This window comes from Larus michahellis, chromosome 7 (genome assembly GCF_964199755.1).
Source record: "Larus michahellis chromosome 7, bLarMic1.1, whole genome shotgun sequence".
Lineage (NCBI taxonomy): Eukaryota > Metazoa > Chordata > Aves > Charadriiformes > Laridae > Larus > Larus michahellis.
In genome coordinates, this window is record NC_133902.1 from 20,333,196 (window position 1) to 20,347,822 (window position 14,627).

General features: G+C 40.9%; 1 protein-coding gene across 13 annotated transcripts in view; it reads left to right on the plus strand.

Moving 5' to 3' along the window:
- The window catches only part of ERBB4 (erb-b2 receptor tyrosine kinase 4), a 630,732-nt gene that overhangs the window by 494,302 nt on the left and 121,803 nt on the right, over positions 1–14,627 (plus strand). For all 13 annotated transcript variants that reach the window (XR_012588529.1, XR_012588530.1, XR_012588533.1 and 10 more), the window contains 3 exons: positions 8,582–8,714; positions 10,290–10,412; positions 11,511–11,609. Coding sequence is in view for 7 of the 13 variants with exons in the window: in XM_074596229.1 (XP_074452330.1) it covers positions 8,582–8,714; positions 10,290–10,412; positions 11,511–11,609 (355 nt within the window). In the remaining 6 variants the exon portion in view is untranslated. The remainder of the gene's footprint in view (positions 1–8,581; positions 8,715–10,289; positions 10,413–11,510; positions 11,610–14,627) is intronic.

Here is a 14,627-nt window from a genome sequence, read left to right on the forward strand (position 1 = left end):
AAGAAATACTGGGAGATGACTGATAAGTTATGGACATAGAAGAATTTTTGGGGATATTATTGTAGAGGGGATGATCGTGTATAAACCTTGCGTGAGAAGGAGGATCTCAACTTTACGTGAGTTTTTCCCCATAATCAAATGGAATTTTCCAATGACTGATATAATTTGTGTAGGGTGTTTAGATCAAATGCCGTCCTCGTAAAATAATAGTGATAAATCCAAAAGCAGCATCAGGCATACTCATAAATAAATTCCTTATACCCTGCTCTTTATCTACCATTGATTCTACTTGATAGTTATGAGCATTGGCTGCATTTATTCCCTGCTATGCTCCAAAAAGATAAATTCTGCGTATTTAGAACTCAAATGAGGAGTAGGTAAAACGTATGTTGAAGTTAATAGCATCATGGCCATCACTAGTATTCTAATAAATGCCTCAAATGCTATATTTGTATATACATTTATACCAGTGTGGAATGACGTGTTACTATGTTGAAGTGTTACTATTTTGATTTAGAGTTTGAAGGAAAAATTTTTAATCCTATGTGTTCGTGTGTATATCTACGTATGAATGTATGTAATACATGCACAATACATGGGTGCATATTTCCAAACCCATTCTTCTACAAATCCTCCATGCACTCTAGTCTTAAACATAGGTTCAAAAGATGCTTTAATGCCACCACTTGTTAAAAAGTCTTGTACAGAATCTGTTCTCACAAAGGAGAAACATAAAGTCATGAAGACTTGAGGAGGGAATCCGGGACAGAATCTCAGATTTGATCCCCAAATACAGTCAGTGAAGGTTCCCTACTGTGAAATACTCCTGGAGCTGGCGAAAGCAAACGCTCACTGCCCTGTATGAGTCAAAGCTGGAGCAGGAAGGCGTCCAGTGTTCACAACCACTTAGACAAAAAAACTGCTCTGCGCTCCTTAAATCTTCTGAACAATTGACTACTCAGGAAAGACTGGCAGTCCAAAAAACAATCAAAAGGGGCAGGTGTAAAAAGAGAGATCAATGCATTTTCAAAAAAAGGCGATGATTTGTGAAGTAAAGTAAAAATGAGAGGCATGGGGTAGAGAAACCTTCCTCTTGCAGCTCCGTAAAGGTAGGCAAACCACCAGTGCAGTCCTGCAGGCAAGGTTTTGCTTAGTCGTGTGTGGGTTTGGATTTTGTTCCGATGTTGAATAGCTCACCTTCAGCAAATGCTTAACTGGAACTTAAGTGAGTTGCAAGCACTTTCCACCAGTGGAATTTGGAAAGTGTTTTAAAAAATAGCAGAAGGAAGAGCCCGGTATTCAGTTTTTCTCCTGATGGTTATTTAAAATACTCCTGAACGTTCCTTCCTGTCCTCTATTCTTTATGGTTTGATTTATCACCCAACTGAAGTGTATTTCCCCTCTGTCCTGTACCAAATATTGAGTACTAAAAATTTTAGAGAACAAAGTAGTGAATGTCTAATTCATCATGAATACATGTCCTCAGAGATCCGATTGTTTGTCCAAGCTCCGGAGCATACACCTATCTACATAATTGTTTGCTAACTGTAAAGAAAAAATGGCATGCATTAGCCTGACTCAAGCCGCCACCTGAAATGTTAATGACTTCCTATTAACACTGACTGCAGTATTCGCTCATCTGTGCCATCACTGGTGGCAAAGCTGAGGGCAGGTTGAAATAATTTCGGAGCCATTTAGTCTCCAGTTCAGCCTTCTGCTTGAGAAGTTGTACAGGATGTAGGGTGAAGGTAATTGGCCTGCCCGTGGCTGCTAGAACACATAATAGAAACCAAAATGTAGCAATGAAGAAAACGGTATACAAATCTGCCCTGAACACCTATTGCAGAGGGAGGGAGTGTTCCTCCTCGGTTTCAACGCCACTTCTATGCTAGGTTTTGTATTCTGTACATGACTCAGCTCCCATTGAATGTTTTGGCTATCTACTGATTTAATACGGGCACTACCTTGCATTGCTCCAGCTCCTCGAGCGATGTTACATGCTCTGCCTCAGACTGTGCTACTCTGTGGTTAATGAACAGAAAGCACTGCCACCAAAGTAGTCTCGGCATATAATGTCATACAGGAAAATGCGCTTTATGTTTCTAGTTGAGAAAACCATGTTTTCTTATTAATAATTTCATGTACACAGACGTAATGGTAGAGCCAGCTGACTGCAACTGGTTGCAGAGAAGCAGGCTGCGCTGATTGCTTCTAACAGGAATGCTTTATGCAGAGAGGAACTCTTTGAGCTAATGTTGATGCGTTTAGTTTCAGAGCAGTCTGTCAGCACCCGTGGCCATTACAGGTCTAGTTTTCTTTATTTAAAGCAAAATACTACTCTTCCCAAAGAAAATGGGAAATGCGACAAGTTTATAGAGAGGATTGTTCTTTTACTTGATGACCTGGCTTCACCTGTGAGTCCAGTCTAGTGGATTTAACTGGCTTTCTGTCACAGATAAATCAATCTATATCATATGGGCCTGACTTGGCATATTTTACAAGGAACATTAATCTGTTTACTTAAAGCACAAGCCTCAAAACAAAGTCACTGTGCAAGTTCTTAACAATAAAATTCCTGTTTTATGTTGTGGCAGAAGAGAAAAATCTTAGCATAAAAATACCAGGGGTGCAAGAGATGTCAGGTGGGCTTTTCAGTGTTACAGGGAGAGAAGCCCGTGAAAAGCCTCCGTATTGATGCTGTAACCCCAGAGAGGTCACAATTTATTCCCAGTCGACTGTATTAAAGGGGAGTTAAGATTGAGAGCTCTTAGTAATTTGTGGTAAACACATAATAGAAATTTGGTTATTCTGCAAAATGACGCCATTCAGTTTTAAACTAGTTTTAAGGAAATCCATTGTGCACTGTGTGTGCTAAATAATACTAAAGATATCGTAAATTTATAATCAATACGTATTAATGTCTAGAATTCTAGGCTATATTAATTTTCAAAGCTATACCTAATATTTTTTTTTCTTTGTCGTCATTTATTTTGCTGAGTGACATGAGGAATCCTACCTTTAAAAAAAGAAAAAAGGGGCATGAGTAGCACACACTTTTATAACTTAAGAAACACATATAATGTATTTGTTTGCATCTGGTTAGTGTTTTGTTTTCAGTAAACACTCTGGTAACCAGAATATGTGCAAGCCTTCAGTAAATGATGTCACCGTACGTTAAACATTTTGAGGTATCCAAAGAGCACGGTCGCTCTCAGCACCACGTCCTGGCGCGTGGGGCACCAGAGGAGGAAAGTGTGTTCGCTGCCAGTCAGAGACCGCAAGGCTCTGGTCTGCACATCTGCTTCTCGCTTGGCAACAACGGTGAAAAAACTTTGAGCATACAGATAATTTCATTATAGTGATCTAGAAATGTCCTCAAATACTTGGTTCAATAGAGGACCCAGTGTGAGTAAGGAAAAAGCAATTTTGTCTGAAGGTACCTGTTTGTCAGCATTTGCCTTGTCCAAAGCGAAAACTGTGTTTGATGTTTAAGTGCTGCATGGACCCAGACGCAGGCTATGACATTGTGGTCATTTTGCATATTGAAAAGTTGTGGCTAGAACCACCTGCCACCAGAGTTTAACTACAGCTTGTTGACAGTACAATGAAATGCTGTTTGCCCATACCTAGATTAAACGCGGAATTGGTAGGAATTGTGAGATCAGCTGTGAGTTAAAATTTGTGTTTACGCACGATAAAAACTCCTAATCTGTACATAAATGGTGACATTTGTCAGTGTACAAACACCCTCAGATTAGGTGGAGAAGGGGGGGAGGGAGCCTTGTTCTTGAAAAAGAAAAGGATGACGCAAAGCACATCTTAATGTGAGTAATAGTAGATGAATTCTTCCCACCCTGGTGAACACCAGGCACTCTGGAAGTTGTGGCGTTAGAGCTCTGCCAGGGGAGTGCTGCACAGCAGAGAGAAGCTATTAAAACATACACAGATCTGCTTCCCAGTCTGGTTGTTTATCTTGTATATTTTAAATACTAGGATTATCATTCCAGGATTAGCAGAATCTGTCAGATTTCTAAAAGTGCAGCTTCAAAGTCAGCTGAACTCCCCACCGATGGAAGGGGTGAGGAATGCAGAATGTAGGAATCGTCCATCAGGAAAAAATACTGCCTTGGTAGCAAAAATCTACAAGAAGCAACTACTTCTTGTAGCAAATATTCAAGGTTGTAATGAATCCTGTTTGGCTATAAATATAAAACTCAAAGGCAAGGAAGGTGGGGCAGATCGGGGCAGACACTTGAAGCCCTCTAACAGCTCATCTTCACAGCTCCGTTTATTTCCCTCCTGTATTAGGTGGGTGAATGCCAAGGAGAAAAGCAGGTGTTCTCTCTCAGCGTTACGCCATGGACCACAATGCCGCTTCCTTTCCCCCTTCTGCTGCGCTCTCTTTCCAGTCGAGAGTATGAGACCGTGTACTCATCTAAATCAGTAATTAAGCTTTAATACCTGGTCTCAAAGCACCATGGGATTGCAGATGTTCTGATGTTTTGGAGTGGATGGACTGATACAGGGCCCCCTCTTGAGCATCCTTGTCCATCTTGGATTACTAACTTTGAACTTCTTGTCTCAGTTTTGGTGTGTGGGAGTGGGTGTTACATACTTCTAAACATGGAAACACAGTACACATTTAAAAGGAAATATATATTATTCATTTCTCCTAAGGGAATACTAGAATCTTACTTTCATCTTTTAGCCACAGATACACCATTTTCAGTTTAAAAGGCAGGATTTTTCCCTCCCGCTTCCTCCCCTGCTGCCGCCTTTTCCAATCATTAGGAATTCTGGCCTCAGCTGAGGGCAGGGCTGGGGGATAGCAAATTCGTTATGTAGGGTTGAATTATGATTCAGGGCCACGTTTCTTGAACTGCCAAGTCTATTTTGGTGAGCATGAAGTCCAGAAACATGTAGCAAAGATTGTTTTCATCCTCTGGCGTAGATTTTCAGTGTGTAAAGGAGAGCAGTAGCTGTATCAGGAGTTTCCTGTTGGGTTCGTGGTGGAGCTGAAGGAAATGTGAGCTGGGATACACTTCTGGTTGTCCATTATTTATGCTGGCTGGGCAGGACTGACATGGAGCTACCTCTCCTTACTTGACTTCAGCCTTTTTTGAGCCCTAAAAACAGAGAAATGGGGCCTCCATGCTTTTAAAAATGACTTTAACAAAATGAGGTTTTTTATATAGCGGAATTTTTGTCTCTGCATCAACATTGCTCCTGTTAACTTTAATGGAATTATTTTTAAGTGGGCTTGCCACCAGAGGTAAGGAGATCTGTGTGTCCGGGTGTATATGAAGCTGAACCTTTGCTTAGGTGCATATGCAAAAAAAGGAGTGGATTAAAAAGGCAAAATGAGATAGATGTTTCTTGTCTCCAGCAGCATCTCTGGCAGCGCCACCTTGCAGGGATCTGTGTTAAACAACCTTAACAATTAGGTGAAAGAAAGGCAACAGCATGCTAATGAGATTCAGCGGGGTATTAAAGATAAGACACTGCAAACACGAAAATAGCAGAGAAATGATAAAGGAGACTTGAAGTTGTTGGCAAAATAGATAGAAAAGCAAACTCAGCCTAATGAACATAAGTAAAAATAACCTAAATGAGGCAGGTGACATGCAGAAAGCTGGGCTTAGAGAATAATCTCTGTGTGTGGTTGGAAAAAACAGTGAACTGCGCTGCTGGTACCAGAAAGCACCAAAAGCAGTGATTTGTCACTCGGTATTGTGGCAAATAAAACACACGATTGTGGACTTCGGGGCTCAGCTCAGTAGCGGAGTGAGGAGAAGCTGTATGGTGTGCAGTCGCGTCCGTTTAGGTCTGTGATGTTTGTGTCTGTCGTGACCGTTATGTGAGGAGAGTGAACTTAGGCGTGAAGGAAGCTGATCACTATTTGAGTTCAAAATAAAACTTTTTCCGCATTACAGTTATTTGTTTAGCATTTAAATACATTTTTCCCCCCACACCTTATATTATTCCTCTTACACTCCTTTTTTATGCTTGCTTAATACCGCGTTTAAATGGTACTTCCTGCAAATTCAGATATAATGTGCAATTACAGCACATTAATGACTAAATGCTTGTTTGGTGAAGTTTTTGAAAATTATTTGCCTTTTTCTGAATTCACTACCAAAGATGATGAGGACTTTCTTTTAAAGTCAATGAGAGCTAACGCAACGGATCATAAAGAAGCCCCGTACTCTATAACAAGAAAAGGGCTGCAAGGAATTTGTAACTTCATTTTATTTTCTTCACTAGTTGTTGTGTCTGCTTTGGAACTGTTTCCTTATTGTGGTCTGTCATGTAAATATTGTTTGGACCATTTTTAGGGTACACAGTACCATGAAACTCTATTTATTTTGAAAGCTGTTATGATAGTTATTTAATATCCACTTTAAAGCTGAGAGGTCTCCTGCCTGTTTTTGTCAGTCTGTGGTTTGGTGGTGTTTGTTAAAAATTATATGATTGTTCATACAGCATAAAACCAAAATAATATTCCTCTGCTCAAGAACATTAGTCAGCACTAGCTCCATAGAAGTCTTTTGATGTCCACTGTTTTTCATAATTGCCTATTAAAGAGTTTCTTGCATCAGCATCATGAAAAGCACATGCAAATGAAGAGGAGCATTGGTTTGGGTGGATATGCCAGGCCTTTCATCTAAGTTCTGCACTCAAAATCAGCAGAGTAAGCAATGGGATGAGAAAGGGGAACGTGTTCTAGGGCCAAAGTAGATGAAGGAGGAGTGCCTCTGCCTGAGGAGTTGCTGATACTGGACTTGTATTTCCCAAACTTCATAATCCATTTCGCAGCCAGACAATGCTCAGCTTCCTTTATTTGCAGGCTTTACAGTTTCCATTGTAAAGTCTTTGAACTGTAATAGGGCTTACAGTGTTGTGTAGCGTTAATGTGTTTTCCCTGGGCAAACATGATAGTGGTGTTTTAAACACGGTGCATTAATAAGTAGATGTGGGAGTCTGAGGCTTTGTCTCTATTAACATGAACTGGGTGACGTGGTGGGATTGCATGTGGAGGATGAAATAGGTAATGGTCCCAGTGTCTAGGCTATGTTTGCTGCAAGGGATTTTCCTTTGGGTTAGCTCTAGTTTGATCCTGTGGACCTCAATGCCAGTTAGATGTTGGAGCACACTCAGAAATGTATCTTCTGGTTGGTATCTGAAATGAATCCAGGTTGTGAGCTTTGAGACCAATCTGAACCAACTGCACTGACAAGGGACGGTTAGGCCAGTTTAGAGATGGGCTTCAAAGCAGTGCTCAGCGTAGACACACCGTAACATACCAAACCAGTTTAGATGGCACTGCTTTCCACTGCTCAGCATTCAGACATGACCGAGGAAGGCTGTTAAAGCAGAGCAGTCTTGACAATGGTTGACCTACTTCCTGTAGTTACCAGGCAGTGGTTTCAGCACCATTTATACTCTGCAGTTGTCATGCTGGCACTTCTTACCCATCTTTTCAGCTATTGTCCAGCTGATGTTGGAGGGATCTTAAATGCTGTGAGTGTGTTTATGCTGGGAAGTTGTTGGTATTCTGTGAAAATCCCTAATTTAAAGGTTTGGTTTGGAGGCTGCTACCCGCCCTTCAGAAACAGGGCAAGGAGAGAGAAAGAAAACTGAGTCAGAGCCCCTATCGCTTTGACTTGTTCTTTGGAAGGAGCCTGCTTCTCTCCACTGACTGTGTAGGCGACCTCCAGATGTGGGACCAAAGTCGAACAGTGACTCTCTGAGACAGTCTTTTTGTTTTGTGCTTGTATAGGATCTGCCACGATGCCAGCCTACTGTATCTTATCACTGTGGAAAATCAAGTTAGTAATTGTAGCTCATGCTGCTCAAGATCCTGGAAAGCTGAAAGGAGTTTTAAGGAGTAGTGGGGGGACAACAGGCCTTGTGCAAAATCTGAGCCTCACTTGGCGTCATTCACAGGAGTTTTTTGGTCTGGAATTTGGTTGTGCTGAGAAACCACAGCAAAACCAGATGGGTGCAGCCATAACCCCCAACCAAAATGTTTGTGTGTAATAGTTATGAACCGGGAGTTCCAAGAGGGTGCATGGTCCTAATAATGAACTATGTTGTTTGTGTATAAATATCCTCGCCTTGAGGAAGGGGTATGAGTATGACGCCTCCAGATTTGTCTGTGAAACACCAAGTTTGAAGTTGCCCGTCACTCCCTCAATGCACAAGCCCATGAGTTAATGTAGATGGAGCCAAGGAGTAAGCGTAGTTAAAGCTCTTGCAGGAAAACTGCAGATACCTGTATCCTCATTTTGCCATTGCAGATTTGCGTTTGCCATCAAAGTGCATGTTGTATCTCCTTGTCCACACGACTCCTCACATGTGCATGGTGGTTTTGAAAAAAGTAGAATTGGTATATTGATTAAAAACGAGAAAAGTCGTACCATATGTTAATGTGTTTCCCCTGACCTCCCATTTGGACTGACTTAGAAATTCTGGTCACAAGACAGTTAATAAGCTTTCCAAGTGATTGTGTTTTATGTACCCAACCAATCTTTGGTTTCTCACTCTACCTAAAAATAAAGTCTCTGATTCTGGTTGCTAGAACCCCTCTGATTGCTGCGGGAGTTATTGGTGGCCTCTTCATCATCGTCATTGTGGGCTTGACATTTGCTGTGTACGTTCGGCGCAAAAGCATTAAAAAGAAGAGAGCGTTGCGAAGATTCCTGGAAACTGAGGTGAGAGTGTGAAAAAATATGCAGAGCTGTTACGCTTTTATATTGTATTGATGTTCAGGTCTTCCGTCCAGTTACCAGTTCTATAGAGGTCTGTAGAAATCCTTTTGCCAGTTTCTGCAGGACTGAACTGATGGAATGAATGAAGCTGCTGCTGAGGGACCAAGGTCTTCCACTGAACGTGTGGAGAAGCTGTTGTCTTGTCTTAGATACTGAGATAAACACACAAGTGACTATAGCTTCAGCTCAAGTCTCTGTTTCTAGCTGGAGGCTGTAACAGACCTATTCTTTCTGCAGATCATTCTCGGTAAAACTCTACAAGCATTTTTTTAGATGCCCACACCGCCTCTCCCTGCCATACCTGTGTTGGCGGACTGTGGCACAGAAGCTGTTTTCACCCTCCACAAACTGAAAGTGTACTGCCAGTCTGTCTACTTTTCTTTTACAGTAAATGTTCTGTCTTTCACTGTGTAAGTGCCGGACATCTAAAGTGGGAAGGAGGAAAGAGAAATCACTCTAAAAAAGAGCTCACAAATTATTTCTGTGATAACCTGACTTGTTGCTGTTTGGTTTTGTTGTTTTCTTACTCCAGTAATTTCCGGATACTGGTATTTTTTACCTGAACCAAAGTACTCTGGACAACTAATTAAGTAGTTCATGATGCTCAAAGAGCCATAAAAGTAGTTCTCAAACTACAGAGCATCGTGCATTTAGCCTTGTAAAGAGACAACTTTGAAATACTGCAGTGGTTTCAAACCAATTTGGGTAGGAGTAGCCCTGAATTACTCTCCTCGTCCCGTAAAGGAACAGACTATTTTTCATTGCTTAGAGCATTGTCCTTTTCGTGTGTTTCTAGTTTATTTTTAAAGATGCATTATTTTTTTGGGCACAGACAGTATAACATTGAGATCTGAGAACATTTTTAACTGAATGTGCCATTGTGGCTCATTTACGCAGTTTCTTGGGGCATCTTGAGCAAATGGTTTAATTGTGCCATTTTGCAGTAAATCAGTGGCTGTTATAAATTAGTGGTCGGCTATAAGGTGTCTTCTCCTTAAAGCTGTCCTCCTGTGTGGTATAACAGAAGTTCAGAAAAATAGTCCCTTACCCAAAACAGAGTAAGACCGTGATGACCCATTAAGTCGGGGCTATTAAAAAAGAAATACGGCCAACTTAAAAGGCACTAAAATGGGCAAAAATAGAATGTGGTGCACTGATAATAAATGCTGTATTTCTGTCATGTAGAAAATATTTATACTGCCTCCATTAGAAAAAGTCCTTGGGTGTATTATTATGGTACCAATTCAATTTCCAGTTCATAATTCCATCATGCAATTCCTAGTGGAAATTACTACATGTTGAGTGAGGATCTCTTTTTTTCTTGGATCTCTTGGTTTCTTAGCATTACCAATTTGCTTTTGAAGGTGAGAAATCCCTCCACAAATTGGCAGGTCAGTGGTCGATAGACTCTACCCCGGTCTTATTCCAATATTTAGTTGGATTGGTTGTTTTCATTATAAACTTCTGATGGGTCTTCACATTTTCAAATATTTAAGACTGTTGGATTTTCCTTCATAGCTTGTGGAACCCTTGACTCCAAGTGGCACAGCACCCAACCAAGCACAGCTTCGTATCCTGAAGGAAACTGAGCTGAAAAGAGTCAAGGTTCTTGGCTCTGGAGCCTTTGGAACTGTATACAAGGTAAGAGTCTTCAGTACACAGCAGTGAGTTCTCTCATTTAACTTTTGAACAGTCAAATTCTGCATTGCCGCAAAGCACCCTGTACCGTGAATGGGGTCATAAGCCCTACATGTCTGGGAAACTCATAGGATAGTGGAATTGTGTGGGAGGAGCATGTGTTCAGGCTTAAACATTAACTTCAGTTTTAATCAGACGTGCAGATATTATTTCTTGGTGAGAAAAGGAGCATCAACTGCAACATCTTTGCACACAAGAGGACTATACAAGCTGGGCTGTCTTGATATTAAAATGCTGTATCAAAGTTTGTCATTCCATTCTTACATAATGGCTTTACAGTACACTTTTGGAAAGCTAGATAAACTTTGTCTCTCATTTTGCAAATGTCATGTGGGTCCTGTAGTAGTAATCATACCTTGTAAAACAGTATCATCGTTAGCTAAACTGTGATACTTTTTGTTTCTTCCATTTAAATAAAAAAGATGAGTTATGTCAATGCACCCTTTTAACAACCAGGATGTAAGAGCAGAACCCGCAAGGGAAAAAATACTTCAGTTAAAGGTTTTTTAAGATCTGTTGGTCATGTCCAAATCTCAAAGGCGTGAAGTAGGGCTTAATGAGCAAGTCAAACCAATCACCCAACCCTTTGGGAGCAACACAAACCTGCCGAATCGAGGTGGTAGGTCTGAGCAGTGGAGAAGGACAGAGACTACATCTGCCTTCAAACTGGGGAGGAAATGGAGGAAGAAAAGGCCAGGTGACTACAGCTGCAAAGTCACGGGAATACATTTTTGAATAATCAGTTTGAATATACTTAGACTTAATAACGTGGTAGAGATGGGTACCATGAGGTTGCCAAGAGGATGGAAAAGTAGCCCGAGAGACACACAATTTGTGAATTTTAAGTTTTAAAGTTTACTTTTTAGCTATCTCAGCTTTTAATTCTCAGATATCAATTAGAAAGTAGTTTTCTGGGATTTTTATTATTTCATAACTGAACTGCCTAATGTGACAAAATGCATGAAAAAGAACTGTAATTCTGAAACTCTGAATGAAGTTTCTGTGATTTTTGTCTTATGTCTTTTTTTAAAATCTTTCTAGGGCATTTGGGTCCCTGAGGGAGAAACTGTGAAGATTCCTGTGGCCATTAAGATCCTTAATGAGACCACTGGTCCGAAAGCCAATGTGGAGTTTATGGATGTAAGTAAGAGATGATCAGTGGTTTTTCACTGGGGAAGTATCATGGACTCTGAGATGCCTGGAGTTTTCTTATAAACGGTCTTCCCATCAGTGGAAAGCTGAAACTCCTGTCTCATGTGCCAGATATTTTATCCTTCCATGGCAGAGAAGCTAGAGACAAGAGAGGGAAGGAGTTGCAGAGGAGCACCGTACCATGTATGCAAGTCTGCACTGGTGCAGAACTCACAGGAGCAGGAATTTAGCCTCAGCTCTCTTCTTCTTCAGTGCCCCGGAGAGCTGAGCACTGAGTCTGGGAGCTGTCTGCAGCAGCAAAGCGTAACAAGGAAACAAAAATTCAAATACGCTGGATTTTAAAACCCCTTTTGCTTTACTAATATGAAATATTATTAATCAGAGGTCAAGATCATAATTGTCATGAATGTTCTATGTTCACAGAGACTATGCACTCAGTTTTTAGCTCCATGTCAAGATCAAGCTTCATTGACACTGTGAATGCATATGTCTTATTCAGGGCCAATTTTTTGACAAATCGTAGAAATTTGCCCTGTTCCGTAAATCCTTCTTTTGAACTAGAAAAGTACATAGGACTTTTAAGTCTTGAAGATCTGTTCAGTGTATGGGCTTAATTTGGTTAGCATTAACGAGACTGTTAACCACAAGCAGAATGTACTCCTGTTATATAGTCTATATTTCCATCTATAAATGAGTAGGAACGTACAGTTATTTAGCTGTTTCAGACAAATTATCATGTGTGAGTTCTTAGGGAATTGAAGGAAGGCTGTACAGATGAAGGAATTTCCTATGCTTTTTACAGAGCACTGCAAATTATGTGTTCAGTAGTCATGTACACAAATGAATTTTAAAAGGCGCCATTTTGGCCCTGTTCAAAAGGAATGAATTGCACTAAAGGGATAAAGAGTATTACACATTTGCTTAATGGACAAAATAATGGTCAAAAGTACTGTTAATGGTAGAGCGCCAGAAAGAGGAGAGCTGGTGCTCAGCACCCTTTTGAAGTGATGGTGCAGGGAGGCCAGGGCTGCGGAGTGCGACCTGCGCTCCATGTCTGACGCCGGCGGTCAACGATGTAGATTCCAGCCTCAAGATGAGGGAATTGTTGTCTCCGTATGAAAGTCAGCGGAACTGAGCAGCTTGCACCAGCTGAGGGTCTGACCCCTGATCTGCCAGGGAAATAATAGTAATATCTCCTTCTCTGATATTGATTAACCTTGAAGCACTCCACAAAGAAAACGTAAGGTCCTTGTTAAAAGACAAAGTTACTTGTCTGAGGTTTCATAGCTCAGCCTGATCAGCTGACTTAATTCACTGGACCACATTTCTTTCCAGTGTATGCATCGTAACATCTGATAAATGGCTCAGAAATTAGGAAGGTTTTTTAGAAACTTCAGAGATTTTAACTATCTCTAGGTACAGCCACACTAGGAAAGGTTTCTCTTGAACAGTTTCTCACGACTCTCTGACCCCGTAGTAACAAAGTGAGAGAAAAGTTAAAAGTCACTTTTAGTCCTAGAGGTTAACAATAATCTACGGGTTATTTTTAATCATACTAAAAAAAGAATTAGACTTCATCATTAGTTGATGTAAGTGACAATAAGGAGAAATAAGATGTTTTGTATCAATGCTGCATTTGATATATGTACAGTGGTCTGTAACATCCTTTGCTGTGCTGCATTGATAAAGATTTAATTTCATGCTTTTGAAATAATTGCTCATGCAATCGTACAGACGTTCCTGCCATCCTCACCTCCTAACCCAGTCATTTATTTCCTGAAAGAGGCCACATTTTTGAAGAGAATGACCTGGACGTTGTTTGTGATTTTAATGTGACTGCTCCTGTCGTCCCAGAAAGGACATAAACTTTTTAAAATGTTAAGCTATTATGAGGGGATAACTTTAATATCTTTCATTGAAGAGTAAGTTATAGTAGAAAGCTACTTTTCACTCATTCTCACTCCAAGGCTTTGGTCAGTATACCTATCCTCATAGAACTTGGTACTGTTTGCTGGTGGTATTTTATGAGGAAAATTTAAGCATACATATGAAAGCACAATGCATCAGTTGTGATTTCAGTAAAAAGAGTATATCGAATAGTCGTTGTTGGTTAAAAGCAGTTGTATCAGATTTTTTGAAGGTATTTAGGTGGCTAAGTGCCGTTATGAACGTAGTGGGGATTATTTCTTAAATAAGTGTCTGACACGTTGGTTGCAAATGGGAAGAGGAGGTTAGTGGGAAGGAGGTGTCATTATATGAGTCACACCCTTGACTTGAATTTTTTTGTACTTGTCAACTACAGATGTGCTTTTATCAGCAATTACTTCTTACTCGACTGTGTACGTCCTTGTACTTGCAAGTAAGACTTAGCATTCCTTTTAGAGAGGCTCTGGAAAATGTAAAGCCTCTCGCAGACAGCGGTTTGCATACAGAGCGAGTACCTGGCACACTTCGGTGTCCACAGAAAGAGCTGGTATAGATGTCAGGGGCATTGTCCATAGGCTCTGGTTAAAACTTCTAAAGTTGGCAGAATGTAAGTCTAAAAGCGCTCTGTGAGCTCCTGAAATTCTGCTAAATGTTATGCTAAAAGAGTAAAGAACAACAATTTGGCTACTGGGCTGTCATTTCAGCACCCCGAACCCCCACTAATGGACCTGTAATGGCTGTAATGGGATAATGCGTGATGTTAGCACCTGCTGTGGCCAAACACCTCCCACCCTCCTCCCACCAGGGGATGATGAATTGGCCATCATCAAAAAGTACATCCCCTGTTTGGAATTCTTCTTTGGGGGTTTGCAGCAGTCTGTTTTCTGGGCTCTCGCCACACATTCCCAGACAGCGCTTTTTCTTTTACTCTGCTCCCTACTTTTTACACAGTTTTTATCACTGCAGCAGTCCATGTCTCTTACAACGTTGCAAGCTGAAGTCTGCTGAGTAACCCATACCGCCTTCTCCAGGGCAGGAGCAGATGTACAGGTGTGCTTTCACTGTGCAGAGCTTGTGGCT